Genomic DNA, 18,752 nt, shown 5'->3' on the forward strand with positions numbered 1-18,752 from the left:
TCCAATTATTCTAATCAAACCTGAATTCAAAGGTTATTTAATTATAAATAGTTTATATTTAATATTATATTATATTTAATATAACTATATTTAATATTTTATGTTATATTTAATTAAAAATAGTTTATTTAAATGAATTCTAGGAAAATAAAATAATCATTTAGAAGAAAAAACACTCCTAAATCCCCAATGCTGATAATTATTTTCAATTCTTCAAACAAAAAATATTTTTAGGTAAAATAATGGTCTATCAAGAAAGATAGGATGAGAATGATAATGAATGGTGAAATCACGAAACTTGATAAGTTATTTTTTCAACGCGTGTAAAAGTAATAAATTGGTATGTAAAAATGTTCACTGATTAAAAGACATTTCAATAAGGTAATTTATCATTAGTAAAAAACGAAACAATAAATTTTTAAAAAAAATCGAAGTCAGCAAAAAAAAAAAAGAAAGAAATAATCAACTATATATACAATGAAGTTAAAAGACTTTTTGTTACGGTGCAAAATTATTGCCACTTTAATGAAATGCTAAATTGAATAATATTTCCATTCAAAGTTGAATCAAAATGTTGTGTGTTTAAGTTTAAGAAGTATGATGATTTGAGTTACTTCAGCACCATAGAAAGGGCTACAGAAAATTTGAACGATTTTTTATTCTAATAACTCCTTAATTTCTAACAGTGTAGATGTTTTAATACTATGCATGGAAGGAATTGCTATACAAAATAAAAACAGCAACCTACAATAAAAATAGGCTTAATTTGCTCTTTTAGGGGGTTTTATTGTAAAAGACTGCTTTGTGTTAGCACTACAATCAAAACACAAGGTGTATATAGATTAATTCCACAAACATAACACACACTTGAAATGAAAAAGTCAAGATGAATGAGCATGAACCAAACAAATAATTTAAGACATTAAAACCAAAAAATATAATCTGAAGTAAAAGTATCCTATTTAAAATATTACTTTACGCGCTGCTGCTGCTGCTGCTACTTGAGCAGGAAACATTATTCAGCGATTTTAATTTTTTTTTTTTTAAATTTTTCTTTTGCGTAGAAATTTTAAGAACACTTTAATTTATAATTTTTTTAAGAACACGGTTAATATTTTGGAGCTGCTTTAACAATACTTTCCTCTGATAACGCTCTACAAAACTTCAAATATGCACCCTATTAGGTATACCGATATTATGGTTCAACGTAGGACCGATTTTTCTGAGAGTGGAGGTTCTGATTTAACTATATTGAATGGTTTGCTTTGTATTTTAAGAACTTGAATAATTTACATTTTAATAGCAAATTCATCACAAAAATATATGAATTTTATATTAATCAAAATTTGTTCATTATTATATTAAAAAATAAACAAGTTCAATTATAATGATATTGTTTACATTTTTAATGAACTATTTTTGCGTAACTCTCTTACTATATAATTTTCTTCTTAGCACGTTTATTTGTTAACAAATTAAGCAACATTGTCAGACGAAAATGTATAAAAGTGAAATATATTAGTTATTGACAGATTCTAAGGATGTGGGGAGAAAAGTTCTGGTATTTCTTTCTGCATAATTAGTCATGCTTTACAAGTCATATTTTGCGTATAAAATAAATTAATGAAAGTATAAATTGACTTTATCACAAAAAAATAGAGTTTGCAAAGGTTTTGAGAAGAAAAGCAAGAACTGTTATAAAGATTTTATCAACTTATTTCTGGCCACCACCATTGATTAAGTAGTTTTTAATCTTTTTATTTATAGACTTAGGAAAAAAATTAACCATCGAAATTTCTTGTTTTAACACAAATGATCTAAACCTTTTGTAGGAAAAAAAGGACAACACTCATGCATTTTTGACGTAATTTTCATACAAATTATTCCAGGTTTAGAAATTAGTAATAATAATAATGATAATAATATTGAACTATAAAATACAAGTAAGTCATAAGAATTCAAATCTAAACAAGTAGTGTTAATAATAACTCCTTAAATCACAAGAAATAACGCATAAAAAAAAATGGATGCAATATTAATAGGGTATCAATCACCCTATTAAGATTGCAACAGGTTTCTACAATATTGTATCAACGCTTCAAAATTTCTATCAGTGTACCTAAACGGCTTACATTATTATTTATTGGATGTTAAGCAAAGCAACACAATTAAATAGTCTTAAATACATCAGAGAATGATTTTTTCTAGCTTAAATTAATATTCACACCACTTTGAATTCTTAAATCGAATTCCCGTTCCATTCATCACATGGCAGGCTAACACTTTAATGGAATTCATACGAATAAGACACAATTGACGATAAATTAAGATATGAATATAAAATGGAAATATAAAACCAACATATATATAAATTAATACCGATCACTTATGACTTAATGAAGTCAATTAAGAAGAGTATATAAAGGAAGAGCTATAAATTCGTAACATTTAATTCAAACAAGTTCGAAAATAAATAAATAAAGCAACGATGGTATTTAACCCTTAGGAAAACAACCGGCTAGGCACATTGCTTTGATTGTTCTACCAAAAGATATCCTTTTTAAATTCCGGGAGTTAACATTTAAAAATGTAGCTATTGATAAGACAATATTAATGGACTCTCAGAAAATCGGGTACGTCTTAAGACCACCTTTAACGGTTTTGCACCTTTAAACATACTACTGGAACCTTACTTAAGTGTCAAGTCGAACCCGTTTTCGTTCAGATTGAACCATACTACCACAGCTTTACTATGAAAAGGGGGAAAATAGGGTTCAGCTTACCACCTCGTTAAGGTATTAGTAAATTTGAAGGGTTCAAAATTTCTAACAATGTAATAATATGGAGTGTCCTCCATCTAATTAAATAAAGAAAAAGTGGTTGTTGACATAAGGGTTCATTTGAAGTATATTAGCACAGCTGCGCAATTTATGTCGTTTGAAAAATGCTTTTTGTTTATTCAGAGAGCAATTACAGTCTTCTTTACGAGGTGCTAAGGATAAACCCTGCATTGAAGTAGGACTATCCTTGGCATGTTTGTTTGGATAGCTGGTGTCGCCAACCTTGAGGTGGGGGGGGGACTGTTTATTTACTAGAAATTTCACAACTGCCGGAGACAAGTAAGAGTTTAAAAATAGACCCCTTACCTCTTCCCCTTCAGTCACAAGACTAGTTTTCACTTCTGTCAAATTTTCGGAGGACTGATGCTCATCCTCATCTCCTTCTTCTTTAAACACTTTTATTTCATCCGATGGGAACAGGTCCTCTCCGGCTCTGGGTTCGCCCCCGTGCGGCATGGTCCTCACACACAACACTTTATAAACATAAAATTAATGCCCTGTACGATGTGAGTGAAGGAAAAAAAAACACAAAACAAACACACTGTCTCGGATAAACACTTATAGACACTAAAACTTCATCTCGTCTTTTTAGGTACCCATCTTCTTGGCATCATTTTTTTTACAGCGTACAATCCCGACAGAGAAGAAATAATGAAAAACAATTGGACTGAGAGGGTATGATGATGATCACAAAACACAAAAACGGCGCGAACGTCGATGTTCGATTCGTTTTCCTCCGTTTCTCCCCCTACACTTCAGAGATTCCGAGCATCGAATGCTTCAGCCACCAACTTTGCCGGCGAATCGCCAGACGTCCCGGCTTCTCTCATCCAATCAGGGATAGAGGATGAGGTTGCCGTGGTTGCGCGGATAAAGATGGAGAAAATCTTAATTTTGTGGATTGTTTCCGATCGCCAAGACGCCAAATTCGCGGAATCTTCTAACCGTCTGTCAGTCAGTCACTTCTATCTCGTGAACAGTTCGGATGTCGTGACCTGAGATGAAGAGTGTAAAACGTTATTTGTGCAGAGAAGCCACTGTTTTTGACGGGACTCTCCACAAACAGATTCATCAAATGTTCATTACTTCTAAAATTATTATTCTTACAATTCTCCTCGTGTTCAAGCAGGGACTACGCACCCAATCCATGCAGCCCTACACTTTAAAAAAATATAAAAAATTCTTAAGCATTGTGAATTCCAGACCCTGTTTTCAATAAAAAAGAACTATAATCCGTCTTAGTTATTAAAAATAAACAGCATGCCTAAATTTTTTTTTAGTGACGAGAAGTTAAAGGGTTAATATTTAAATTTAAAAATTAATATTAGTAAATAAAATTTGAGGTCATACCTTAAAATTTATCTAGAAAAAAATTGAATACCTTACTTTGCTTCATGGGTGACTTAAAAAATAAGGAGGATACTAGAAAAATGTGCCCTTTCATCGTAATATTTAAAAAAAAAAAGATCAACATTCTTACAATCGAAGAAATTCTAAATTTTAAGCTTGTTTTTGTAAAAGACTTTTTTTTTTGTGCAATGTTACTGAATTTTGGAGAAACAGCAGTTTTTATTAGATTTAATCCATTTTATTTTATTTTGTAACCGTCATTGAACAGCAGACCCAATTTTATGGGTTTGCGACTACTCAGGTTCAACTCCGTAGCCTGGTCATTTTGAACCCAATCCAGAAGACAATGGAACTCCTGGATCAAGTATCGGGGAGAAATTTGCCTTCGTGGAGGTTTTTCTAATGGAACTAACCCGCATTTGCGCTACATGGAGAGGAAGACCACGAGAACCTCCCACTGTTAACCAGACGGAAAGGGGACTCTAATCCATGATCCGTCTACCACTGAGGATATTTAACGTCAGCACTGTGGTCGGTGCAAGCCGGATGCGGAATTTGTATCGATTGAGATTCGATCCCGATTCGCCTCATTGGAAGGCAAACGCTCCTGAACCATCACGGCTCATTCTAATGACATTCCTTTTTAGAGACTTGTTCTGCAAATAAATAGTTTCAAGCCTTCCAAATGGTCCACATTTTTTGCAAAAGTCCTCCCGTCATCGAAAAGAACCGTATTTTACTCATTTCTCTCAAAAAAAATTTCAACTTTATCAAAAATAATTTATTTTTTACTGTTATGATAGTTCCACCTAGAGACCCTGAATTAGAGAGGCTGACTTATCATCCATTTCGGAGCAAAGGCTTTTCTTCCAATAATGAAGAGATTTGGCAACTTATCACGAACAAACGACGTTAACCTCAACTATAGGATAATCAGTAAGGAAAAGCGTGCATAGATTAATATTGTCTTTATGCTTATACAAGTTCGCCGCAAATTTTATGACCGGTTAAAAGTTTTAAGTAAACAACTGTGCATGTGATACATGCCAATTACAAAAAAAAAATTAACAAATAATTTCAAAGTAAATTTGGCACTAAATTTTATATTTCTGTTAGATCTGGGTTTTTTCAATTTCTTTTCAGATTTTTTTTAACCAAATTAAAATAGAAAAAACATCTTTTGACCTTTAATATTTTTAAGTGTTTTTATAATCAAAATAATTAACTTTATAATGCAATATTCTAAATGTAAATGTCTACAATCATGAGAAGTAATAAATTTTGTTTCAAGATCAAAAATCAATTAGAAATTAGTTTTTTTAATTGAGACATTGAATTTTCTTTAAAACATAAAAGGACAAGACGAGTTAAGAGTTTTAGCCATTCTTATTATCTAAATAAAATTAATGGGACAAATAGAAACTAGAGTTTTATGGGGAGGGGAAGAAACGACGCATGATAAATTTTTAAATAATTTATTTAAATAAACATCTTATTTCAAAACACATTTCCATAACATTTATTTATGAAATTTTTGTTTTTTTTCTGTGAACTAAAACAATTTTTATGAGCTGCCCTTTCTATCATCTCATTTTCTACTTCATTTATTTCTAGTTGAGATTCTTCAAAATGAACCTGCAAAAATATTTAGAATACTTTTCTTTTTATTTCCATACTTTAAAATCACATTTAAAAAATTTAAAGTTTGCAATTTTTAAACATACTCCCATGAAATTTTCCAACGTGGAAATTAATTATTTCAGAAATTTAACACAAGAATTTCAAAGAAAAAAAAACATTGATAGATCCAAAAATACATGAAAGATTACATATTAAATAGATTTCTGATGATAAATGTAAACAAATCATTTGAACCATAGGCGATGGCGATATATTACGATAAATAACTAAAAAGAAAAAAAAATTAAATGATAACGAAAGTAACTACTTGATCTTAGCGAAATAAAAAGGAATACAATAAAAAGCAGGTAAATATTTGTTTTTAACAAAAATAAATAATTAAAAGTGAATACAAAACTTGGCGATTCTGAAATAAGTTTTGCGAATACTTATTTAGCCAATCACTTGCCTTTATTTATTCGCTTTACTACACATAAACACTTAAAATTGTTAAAAAATAATCAATAAATGTAGTTTAAAAGTCATATTTTAAATAAATATATACTTAATAAATGTTATTTTTCAATATGAAATTCCTATGCTTGGTACATAGTTAAAACTGTACAATTCAAGTATCCCTGAAAGTTATTCACTTATTATTATTATTTTTTTGTTGAAAAAAATAGACGAAAACAAGAATTTAAAAACAAATTCTAACTACTTAATATCGTTTATATACTACATATATAAGTAAACAAGTCTAATAAGTTATAAATAAATGAGTATATACCTCATATAAGCGAGCTCCACTTCCACGCTGCCATTTATCTGCTGCAATTTATTATCCATTTCTTCTTTCTTTTCAAATTTGAAGAAAATCTGAACATTCGAAAGCCTTTTTTTGAACTGTTTGTACAATTTACCGCCGCACAACCACCCATATCAATAATTTTAAGGTATCCAAATAGCCTTCAAACTCTCACGCTAATACTTACATAACGTAACCTGCGAACTTATTTGCTCCAACATGGCGGATAGCTCAGCCTTTGGCTCAGCTGTCGTAGTACAGGAGCCTTAGTTCAGCCTGCACGTAAGTTTCGCCTCGGACGCTATCACTCACTTATAGCACTAAGTTAAAGATCGATTATTTGCAAATCAATGAGAGCTATAAGCTAAGCAAATTTGAGTTGAGTTAGGAGCTTAAAGTTTGGTGATATACTAGTAGATAAAGGCCTGTTTAGACGATCCAATTTCTTGGACAGAGATTGATTGATATTGATGGAAACTTGTTTTGCTTTGAGCTTGGATCGTGTAAACAAACATCCAAGAACTTGGTCCAACTTCTTGGACGATAGTAGAGCATGTTCTACTTTCCATCCAAGTTTTTTCTCCCTTAACCAATCAGCGTCTTAGGTTTTGTGACGTCAACAAGCTGGCAGCAAATTATGTCATTTTGTTGTGGGTTTTCATATATTTTAGTCTAAATAAATTGATCTGTTGAGGTTTATTTGTGTTATTATGATTTTATTTGAATTTATTTAGTAATTTTAAACTTATGTAAGTATTATTTTAAAATGTTGAATATGAACAATGCGCATGCGTAAGTTTTTCTTTCGACGAATCAGCGACATTCAAGAACTTGGATAGTGTCAACGAATCATCCAATTTCTTGGACAGAGAAATCCGTCCAATTTCTCGGATTCAGGAAATTGGACCGTGTAAACAGGCCTTAACGTTATCCCCAATACTAGCACACGTTTAGGCTTAACCATTTCGATTTCAGGTTTTATGTCAAATGCTTTGTTTTTTAGGAAATAATTTGTTTTAAAAGTATAAGCATTTGCTAATTAAAATTATTTAGAATATTCAAAACTTAAATTTTTTCATGAAATGGGTAAACATAAATTTTTAAGACAATGACTTGGTATGATGGATTCTAATGGGTATATCGTGTCTGATTGGGGTACCTGTTAACCTGTGATATCCTTGCGGCGATCACAATTTTGTTTTTTTCTCCTCTTTTCCTCGTTTCTCCCCCCCCCCAAAGAAGCGTAGACAGTAACTTGAAATTTATATTCCCTCAAAAAATATCACAGTATATATATAAATATATGTGTAATTTCATCAAGCTTAATGAGCATAATTTTTGTTCTTATCATTTTTGTAGAAGTAGTATTACTGAAAAAAAATTATTGAAAATAAAAATCTATGTTAATTACTTAAGACATATTTTGTAGTATTTCATCTAGCATACTTGCTGAAAAAACCTTTATTATAATAATAAAAATTTGATTGAGTGCATTTTATTTTTAATATTTCAGATTAGTATAAGGATTATAAAAAATGTATATTCGTTCCATATGGATCAACTCTGCTTCGATAAACTTTGAACCCCATTTCAACAAAAATTTTACCCATTTTTCCTAATTTTTTGTCCTAAGAGTGTTGAGATGCCTGTCATTTGGAATGGAGTTCATCAGATAGATTTAACGAAACCATTTCACAACTGTTCATGTTCATGAAGACATGTTCTAAAGTAACTGAACAAAGAAAGCTACATGTTGACAGCTATCCACCAACAACGGTGAATAAAAACGAAATAATTTGGATGGTCTAAACAGTTGATTGCAATGGTATGAGAAACAAGGCGGGTTTCTTTTTTTCTTACAATAAAGTGGAGTTTTCCTAATGTGGGGAAAGACTGGTAAACTTTTCTCCAAGTCACACTAAGGCAACTGAACACCAAAAATTCCAGAAACCCATTGAGTGCTCATTGCAGAGGTGATCTCACCCATGTTGCATTTTACAGCAGAACAATGCCTAAATTTTTGTTTCAAAATCTTACGGACATTGTTTTTGGATGGTCTGCTTCTATCCCTTATCTCAATCACCAGGGAAACGGTATCCTCAGTAAGAATATGTATCTAAGGTCAGTAACAGAATGAAATGATGCCGTCATTGCAGTCTACGATACTATTGGAGCTGCTGTCATTGGTCAATGGTACGCAACATCGTATTTATCAATGGTGGATATATTAACAGAAATTTAGTTCTATTTCAGTGGGACTCTTTTTTTCACCTATTCTTTACACATTCGAAATTTTTTGCTAACCAGGAGGGAAAGAAAGGGAGTCACTCTTGTATTTATACATACACTAGATTAATATTCATGTTTTGTTCCTATTGGTTCACTTTGTGTCCATTTGCGGTACAAAATGAAGGTGGTTTTATGTGTGAGGGCACACTGTTAGTCCATTTTTATTTACTTCTTTTGCTAAGCGTTTTTAGCTGAGCTTTTCAAAGTTATTAAGATTTTTAAAAAAAATAATCCTAAAATGACAAAATTTTCCCCCCTAGATAAAAATGATCGAAATCAATGAATAATTTTCTATTATTGCAAATTTATATTAACCCAGATAATGCAGCTTAGACTTAATTTTTTAAAATGGAAAAAAAATCGATCATAAACACTTTTTATTTTCACAATACTGTGGCTTTTCTTCCGACTGATGTTTGTTTTGCGTCATTTTAAGAATGACTACTGAAGGCGCGCTGGCTACAAATAACTGTGAATAATTAATGTGAATCTTACAGTATTCGCAAAAAAGAGTCATTTCATGTGCCAGGAGATTCAACGAAGAAAAAAAAAAAGAAATTATTACCGCCCTCCCCACTGTTTCACTGTTTCAGAAAAATTTGGCCCAAATTGTTTCTGTCATAACTTAAAAAAAAAAAAAAAAAAAAAACTATTGAATGAAACCGTATGATAATTTGCACACTCATCGAAAGAGTTGAAAGATTTTTTAAAAAAATTTTTTCTTCCTTTTTGCTGATTTAGTTTATCCCAAACTATTAGCAGGGGAATTATTATTATGATTATTTATTTATTTATCTGCAGCCACGTAAAGCTATGTTTGAAAACGTGCAACATGTTTCACTTCAATTGATTTTTGAAGAAATTTAATGTTTTATATTTTTTTCGATATAAAGAAAAACTAACTCCCCTTTTTTTTGTAGCCGTTTACTCTTATAACTGATGATGAAATAAATAATTAAATAAAAAAAAAGCTTTTGACCATTTTTAAAATGTTACATTAGTTTCGGAGTTATTAAATTTTAAAATTTTGGTATTTTTTTCTGAGAGGCTAACGAAAATTAAGAGCATTTTTTAAAAAAAACTTTTTGTATATTTTGTTGTAGCATTTTGTCTGTTCTTCTCGCGGAAGGATATTTTGAATCTCTTATAACTTAACTCCAAGACCGTTGGCGCTAGGGTTCTGAAATTTGATCATCGACAACGAGGAGCAATTTTAGTCCCCTATCCGAAAATTTTTAAAAGAATTTTAAATATTCAGTTCGGGAAAATAATTGAAAAAGGATTTTTTCACATTAATTTTAACAATAGACATTGTTATAAACAAAATTATAAACGATTTTGTTTAAGGTTTAATCACTCGTTCTTGAATGTTTAATAATTTTTCACAAGTTCATCAGTAATGAACCGGAATTACATTTCTTCTTCTTATTTTTCATTCTATCAGATATTTATTAGAGCCGTCGTTGAATAGCCGACCCAATTTTGAGTTGACGACTATCAATGTTCAATTCCTTAGCCTTATAATTTTGAACCCGATCCAGAAAACAAGCGAACTCCAGAATCAAGTATTGGGAGACATTTTACCATCGTGGAGGCACTTATTGATGGAACTAACACGCATTTGCGCTATACGGTATTTCCGTGCATCTCAGGGCTATTCAGAACTGATTTATTGATTATTTTCTAATTTTTTTAACCCTCTATGAAGAATGATTATTCAGCTAATTACTTTCTCCCGTACTTACATCTTTAACGGGCGTAAAAAATCTATCACAACAACGGACAGTATGGGTGCAGCTCTAATCGGCACTAAAATGACTCATAAAGTACTTTGCTTCAGCATAAGAATATATATATTTGGTACTTATTAAAACTGCACCTATTACCGTGATGCCGTAGCGCCTAATACCAAAATTAAGTATCATTGGTGTCAGTAAGTAATACTGTGATGACTTTTTACAGTTCCCCAATGACGAATAAATACATTTTTTCCCCATTAATTATGCTCTTTAGTATATTGCTTATTATTTTACTTCAATTAGTAACTATACCAAAATTAATTTTTATTGGCTTCAATCCGAAAATCCTTAGGAATTTTAACTTAGTGACATAGTCCGCTTATACTTACACGATCATTAAGATAACCTGGCATCCATAGAGAATCAAAAATAATTAAGTATTACAGAGTGCGCGATAAACAACTTATTTTTATCAGAGATGTAAGAGAGCGGATGATGTCTTTAAAATATTTGATAAAACTGAACCTCCGAATTAGAAATATAATAAATCATTAAAAATAGGACTTCGTAATTTGTTTACACTTATTTAGCTTTCATGTTGAATGTCGTATTTTTAGACCTTACGGTTTGCCCACAAACCGGTATGCAAACACACACAAATTCTTTATTTTCTTATATGTCTAGAAGATTAGGATAATTTCAAGAGAATTATTTTAGTATTATAAGCAATTCCCGAAGATTATTATTAAATATTTTTTTTTTTTTTCAAAATCAACTTAGTCATTGTCATATTTTACCTAAATATCCCTTATCTCGTTTTTCTTGGCTGTGTAAACAGATTTATGAGTGTCTTGAATGACATTATGTAAATGCTACCATGATTATTATTAAATCTAATGATCTATTTAAAATCAACTTATTATAACTGTATTAATTTTTATATAATTTCCAATTTGTATTTATTTTTAAAAAAAATTCTCCGATTAAAATCGGTTTCCGCAAAGCTTGCGTGTTTTTTTTTTATCAAAAGAATTTGAATTTTTTATGCTTACAAAAAATTTAAATTCCTGTTGTATACAAACGAAGAGACCTGTTTTTCGTAAAATATAAAATTTCAGTATAGTGTCATTAAATCTGTCGATCCTATTTGACAAACGTAGTTCCATTTATAATTTTTTACGCAGGTCACAGTTTGTGATGTCATTGTGTATGATAATATAATACTTGAAGATTATTATATGGTATCTTGCATGAGACCCTTGTTCATTTGAATAACATTCGCACAAGCTAAAGAAACACAAAATGAAGATGTCTCTCGGGTGAATTCGAACCCACTATACCTCCATATTACAAAGCGTTTGATGGGCATTGTAAGATCTAATATACCAGTGTACTCATATCTTTAAATAACATATAACGAAAATTTGTTTTCCGTTTTATGAGATTTCTGAACGGATCTAGCTGACTTCAAAGCTGCAATCGGTTTCTCTCCACATCCTACTGTTTTTTTGACAATTTAAAAATAAATTTCTAACAAGGTTTTTAAAATTCTCTCGAATGAATACTAAGTGTGAATACGAAGCTCGAGTGAATACTAAGTGTCTCCACTTCTCTACTACGTACAGAATGGTAGGCGGAAGGCGATACTAGAATTTCAGTTTATGATGCGATGCGTTAATTCCCCCCCCCCCCTTCAAATCTTAAATGTTATTTTCAAATGAGTGGACAAGTGTATATCTATTAATATAAATCCATATATTCTTAATAAATTTGCACATTCAGACAAAAAATAAATTAAACCGAAAGCATCATTTTGCAGCAAAACAAAGTGTAGGCCATCACAATTTTTGTGATTCTACTTCCTCAGTTTAGACATAGATCTGAAGAAGAAGGAAATTTTCTCCAGCTCCCTGTATCCATGGTAGTGTTCAGCAACCGTCCACAGACTTTTGATTCCACAGATTTTGCTGGAAGGTATATCGCGTTTACTCGGTGGCTCTTAGCGGAGTCGAGAGTCGAACCCGGCCTTTCAGACCGAGTCCGATTCTTTAACCACTGGGCTACCACCACTCCAGGGAAGAAAAAAAAGCTTCAGAACTGCAAAAAGAAAAAGTTACTTATAAACTGGAAATTTAAACTGTAAAATTATTGTAGTTACCTATACTAATTTTTTTTAAAAAAATTGCTGTACAGAAAATTTTAAAAAAATTCAATAGTTCTTGATAATACTCTATTTCTTACTCTTATCATTTCTTTTTTTAATATACTACATATTTTATTCCTAATAAGTCTTTCCTCCGTGATTTTATTCAATATAAGATTTATCAACTTATGGTGACTTGCAACTTTCTTCCCAACTCATATCCCCTAACCACACATTTTTATATTTCCAGGATGAGTGAGTTTTTCGCCTATTTCCATCCTTCTAAGTAACAAACAATCCAGATTAGAATTTTCTTTCTCAGAACTACATCAAGTATTTATTGTGAATCAAAGAAAAACTTCAAACATAGAAAAAAATTGTGCTCATATTAGAGACTAGTTATGTAAATTATTGAAGTTACTATTTTTTTTTTTTTTTAATAATTTGTTAGGCATTTAAAATTCTAAACTGCTTTTTTCCATTTCAAGTTTTTCGCTTTCTTATTTTCAAGGATTACAAAACAGATTTATGCAGTCTTTAAAATATTTAAAAATTGGTAAATAAATCCACCCATTTCTCGCGGATGGTACGTTTGTGCATCACTTAGTTGTGATGAAGAAAGTATTTTTTTTTTCTATTCTTAATTCATAATTTCCGAGAAAAATACAAATATTTATATAATTTGTGTAACCCGAATGGCTTTGTGACTTCGTAATATGTGCCAAAAATAAAATACTTCAGTTATTAGTTCTTATCTTTTTTGAAAAAGATGACAAGAAAAAAATTCCTGGGCTGTAAACTATAAACATGTACACTATTTTTTAAGATATTTCATGAACAACTTAATGAACGAATAAATGAAATGAAATATGTTACCATTCAATAAAGATACGAATAAATTGTACATCAAAACAGGTTAGTGATAGGGTACATTAATTTTAGTGTTAAAATATTTCTTTATATAAAGATCAACACAAAAAGGGCTATTCCGCCAATTCTTGCTCCAGGTAATTTTTTTTCTTCTTTTTTCGCGATGTCCGGCGGGCGCCACAAACCTCCAACAAGTTGAAGAAGAATCGAAGAAAGAAAGGCGATGATCGGCGTGACGCCTCAACCCCGAAAATTGCTTTCCTTTTCTTATTTTTTTATTTCCCTAGTTTTCTCTTTTTTTTTCTTCTTCTTTCTTTCTGTCTTCGTTTTTCTATCTCCCTTCCAGCTATGTGGCCGTGTCACCCCCTCCTTCTTCGTTTGTAAATGTTATGGTGGTGAACAAAAGGGGGGTTGAAAGTAAACATATTTATAAAGTCAGAGCCTTGATTGCCTTTTTATCACTGCCCAGATGGCTAGTTTTGGCGATCGCCAATTCGCTTTGCTTTCTTTTCACCAGAGAAAAAAGAATTCCAAGAGATGGATCGGAAGTGGGAATAAAAAAAACTACCCAAATAATGCAACCAGACTTTCTTGGGATATTCCAAGCTTTTTTATTTTATCTTTTTTGCTGTCATTTTTTTTTACAAGAATAAAATAAAGGATCTATCTTTAAGAGAATATCTACATTCCTTTCACCGTTATGACGTTGTTTTACGACATTTTTATAACCTTCGCACTGATTGGATTCCTCGATTTAAATCGTGACATGTGGTTATTACTCCTAAGAGGACTCGGTCAGGCTGATTATTGCTATTTTTCTGTTCAAAAAGAAAGAAAAAAAAAAAAGGGGGGGGGAGACAAAATAAAAATAAAAAAGCAACTGTAATATTGTTTCGCATTATTTGCTACTGGAAAAACAGATTGTTCGGGGGAGATGGGTGTTTTGTTTCATTTCGTGTTTTGAAGAGGAATTTTTATTTAAAACAGGGTTATGTCTTAATAGCTGCTCGAATTCGCGAAAAAAATCGGAAATTCAGTGGAAGTGTGATTTAAAGAGCCATTGTCCGAAAATGAGCGACAAATGATAAAAAAGTTTTGAAGAAAAAAAAAATCTTATTTCAAGAATTTTGTCTATTTCATATCTTTAATAAAGCGCATATATATATATATATATATATATATATATATATATATATATATATATATATATACATATAAGATAAAGTTGAAAGACAAGGAATTTAGTTAATATGAAATATAATAAAGAAGCGAAAAGATATTTTAAAAGAGTATTTAATAAAAAAAATAAACAGCGACATATATGTTAAAGCGAAGCATTCTGTTTATGTATCACAATGTTGCCACCTTTTTTATATAAAAGTTAAACTTTTCTCTGCTGTAATAAAATTAAACTTATTCGAACCTTACATTCGGCCCCGCTCAATGCTAAATGTAGATATTTACATTGAAGCGTAAACATTAAGGTTCTAGGACAGATTTTGTCTTTCATGGCGGGCGTCGATTGCGTCGCAGATCGTAGCGGCTCGATATGATGTTCGGATAATTTTCAGGATCCTGGATGTTTTCTACTGGATCTTGCAATTCGGAAACTGATTCTTCCTCTTCTTCCGAGCTCGCTTCTTCCTGGGTGACTGGCGCATCTCTCATGTAATATGGACGAAGATGTTGCACATGAACAACTTTCAAAAGATTATTTCGTTGATCCAAAGACTTGATCTCGTAGCATACGGCCCCGACTGGACGAACAATCAGAAACGGTTTTCTATAAATGGGAGAAAGTTTATGATCTCCTTGTTTAGGTCAGTCGTACACTCGTACAAGACGAGATCTCCTGTCTTAAATGAATGTGATCGACGGTGAAGATCGAATATGCGCTTATTATCTAGATGTTTTTCGTGCACATTATTTACGGCTTCGGCCCTGGCTAAGGCAAGAAGCTCAAGTTGATCTTCACGTAGCGTGTCATCGATGAAACATGGAATGTGCAATTCACGTGGAAGGCGTGGTTCATATCCATGAAGCAAAAAAAATGGAGATCTTTTAGTTGAATTTTGTCGTGTGGTGTTGATTGCTAGTAAAGCGTTAGGTAATAATTCATTCATTTTTCTGGATGTCCATCAATTATTTTTCTCAAAGTTGATGCAATGACACCATTGGCGCGTTCAACAATGCTATTAGCTTGTGGTGAATATGGAGGTGTCATGGACTGCTGTATTCCATACTTTTGTAAGAAGTGCTGCGTGTGGCGCGCTGTAAACGCAGTTCCTCTGTCTGATAAATACATGCTGGGTGGCCCATATCGAAGTATGATGTTGCGATATAGTGCGTCAGTCACTGTATGTGCTGCGAGAGAAGCACGACGAGTCGCAATAACATAGTGTGTGGCATGGTCAATCTGAACGAAGCATGTTGGTGTTCCAAGATTTGGATTGCGGTAAGCAAATTATGTGATCAGCAGATACAATTTCCCATGGTGTTGTAGGAATCGATCGGCAATTGCTGCAATAAGCCATAAGCGTTGGCAGTTCGACGATTAACAATTTGACATTTATGAGAACTTTGAACATATAATTTGGTATCCTTTCGCATTTGTGGTCACCAATAGCGCTGCTGCAAGTTGTGAAGGGTTTTCTTGGCATCCATATGTCCGACATCATCATGGCAAGCAATCAATGTTCTGTCTTTCATGGATTTCAGTATTACAACAACAGATTTCAATCCATTGTCTTTAAGTCTTACAAGAGTATTGTTCTCAATCTTGTAATTGGATATAATTGACAAAGTCTTTTTATTAGGGTTACCTTCTTTGAGTAGGCGAAAAATGTACTGACAAAAGTCATCTCTGTTCTGTTTTTCACAAATCTGAGATTCACGGCTTGCAGTAACAGTTACACAAATAGCTGGTTTTGGATAACGTGAGAGATGAACGGCAATAACATTTTCTTTTCCAGGTTGATGAATAGTTCTAAAGTCAAATTGCGCAAAATCCACCAAATATCGAGCGAATTTCCGATTGATAGATGATTTCGTAACAGCATAGGCAGTCGTATAGTTGTCTGTTATCAGCTGAAATTTGTGACCAATAAGATATAGACGGAATTTTTCAGTAAGTGCCCAGTGTACAGCAGCGCACCCCAGCTCCCTGCTGTGGTAGCGTGTTTCAGCATCTTTTAAAGTCCGTGATGCATATTCAATGATACATTGTTTTCCATTTTGCAATGCTGATTTTACATCTATTTTAGAATTGAAGGCTTTTCCTATTGTTCGTTTAATCACATCTTCCAATTGGTCGATTGGGTGAGGATCAATCTTGGTGATCGAGTTGATAGTGTGTGAGAAATCTTCAACAACTGGTCTTGGAGTAGTGCTTTCATGGAAGGGCTGATCAACGATGAAAGCAGGAGCGTTGTAAGGCGAGTTAGAAGGACGACAAATTCCTTGTTTCAACCATTTTTGAATTTGAGTGTTTAAAAACTTGCGATCTGGTTCTGTAAGGCGATATGGACGACAACGAATAGGTTTGTCATATTGCAATTCTACTTTGAATTCCACATACGGACATAGTCTAATATTGTCATCGTCAGAATAAAATGTGTCTGAAAATTGTCCAATTATAGCCTCAAGTTGAGTTTGCTGAAGCTCAAACAGTCCTGCAGATTTTGGAATAAGTTCGATTTGATAAGGATGTTTACTTGGTTTAACAACGTTGTCTAATGATGGTACTGAGAGTTCACTGGAAGCAATGCAGTTAATGCTAGGTTTCGATGAATGAATACATTCGTATAGATGGAGAGCAAATGGCGTAGAAATACATAATGAGCCGTTAGAGTCGTAAGTGCATCTAGCTTGTACTTGGTGTATCCAATCAAATCCCAAAATGAGCGAAAATGGAAGTTCGGGGCAAATTCCAACCTTCGTCATTAGATGATCAATGTTTCCAACCTTGATGTTTAAAGAAATCCATCCAATAGGGTTTATTAAATTGTCGACGACTTGAAAATGTCCATCAGTCCATGGGTGAATAACAGCATTAATAGGAATGCAAGAATATAGAATAACGGTGATGTCTGCACACGGATCACAGAGGGCTTGAATTTCTCTATTATTGTCAACAGTAACAGGTATTAAGGCACGCTTATTTGTTTGAGTTTTAATACAATTTATAGAATGATCATTTTCATTTGCAGGCTGAGATCTTGTGGGTGGAATGTTGCGATTTGTGTTGCGACGTAAATTTGGATAATTTGAACAGGTGGAGCTGCGTGGTTCATTATTACTGGAACTAAGTGAGTGTGTAGTCGACGGGAGCTGAGTTCTCGGTTTGTTGTTGGATTCCTGAACGGATCGTGAAGAATTTCGTGATTGAGTTGTAGACAAACTTCGTTGAGGAGGAGGTAAACTGTACATAAAAGAAGCATGACCTTTTTCTCCGCATCGCCAGCAAGTAATATCTGGAACATTGTCAGTAGCAGGGTTATATTTACGTCTTTGTTCAACGTGGGAAATGAAATTTTTTGACTGATTTTTCGGTACTGAAAATAAATTGTTAGTTGATTGGCGCGACATATTTTCTTGCTTGAAACTTCGAATCGCATCAAGTGCGGCAGCTCTGTCAATTAATTCTTCGACAGTAATCGAATTCAGAGTAGCTAATGCAATCTGCCATTTTTCTTATGTAATATCACCAATTATCATAGAAATGCGATCAGCTTTTGGTATAGCAAACGGAGCTTTTTCAAGAAGAGCATCCCTAGCATAAATATAATCAACTAAACTTTCATTATTTTTTAATTTACGAGCGCTCTGATGAGCCAAAAATTTTTACATTGTAATACGCCTTTTAAATCTGGCAGCGAGGGCAGTTTTCCATTCAGTCCAGTCATTATAAGTTTCACCTCGTGTCATTTGCCAATTTTCTGCAGATCCAGCGAGGCGAGAAATAGCATTAGTTAGCTTAAGATTATCTGACCAATTAGCTAGCGTCGCAATTCTATCTACTACTTCCTTTATCCATTCAGAAGAATTGTCAATAGCATCTCCTTTAAATATTGAAATGGAATTTGCGATATCAT

The 18,752-nt window shown here is 32.5% G+C and overlaps 2 protein-coding genes across 3 annotated transcripts in view; both read right to left on the minus strand.

The window, feature by feature from the left end:
* LOC107450033 (protein pangolin, isoforms A/H/I/S) overlaps positions 1-3,708 on the minus strand; it is a 155,015-nt gene extending 151,307 nt beyond the window's left edge. Inside the window, exon 1 of one of the 2 annotated variants that reach the window (XM_021144539.4) lies at positions 3,147-3,708. In XM_021144539.4, coding sequence (XP_021000198.1) covers positions 3,147-3,296 — 150 coding nt within the window. In that variant the 5' untranslated portion in view covers positions 3,297-3,708. The remainder of the gene's footprint in view (positions 1-3,146) is intronic. The other variant, XM_021144540.4, reaches the window with a different exon arrangement.
* Positions 3,709-15,165: 11,457 nt separating this feature from the next.
* LOC147816256 (uncharacterized) lies at positions 15,166-15,782 on the minus strand. The gene is made up of 2 exons (XM_087154681.1): positions 15,499-15,782; positions 15,166-15,442 (listed from the first exon to the last, which is right to left on the minus strand). Exons 1-2 carry the CDS (start codon positions 15,780-15,782, stop codon positions 15,166-15,168), a joined length of 561 nt encoding a protein of 186 aa, XP_087010807.1.
* Between the last annotated feature and the right edge of the window lie 2,970 nt (positions 15,783-18,752).

The sequence above is a fragment of the Parasteatoda tepidariorum genome, chromosome 1, assembly GCF_982258835.1.
Source record: "Parasteatoda tepidariorum strain Cologne lab strain chromosome 1, Ptep-v5.0, whole genome shotgun sequence".
NCBI lineage: Eukaryota > Metazoa > Arthropoda > Arachnida > Araneae > Theridiidae > Parasteatoda > Parasteatoda tepidariorum.

Coding starts and splice junctions, on each gene's coding strand:
- LOC147816256 (XM_087154681.1), bottom strand. CDS start 15,782: ATGAATGAATTATTACCTAACGCTTTACTAGCAATCAACACCACACGA. Junction 15,443..15,498: donor AAGACAGGAGATCTCGTCTT/GTACGAGTGTAC, acceptor TCCCATTTATAG/AAAACCGTTTCTGATTGTTC.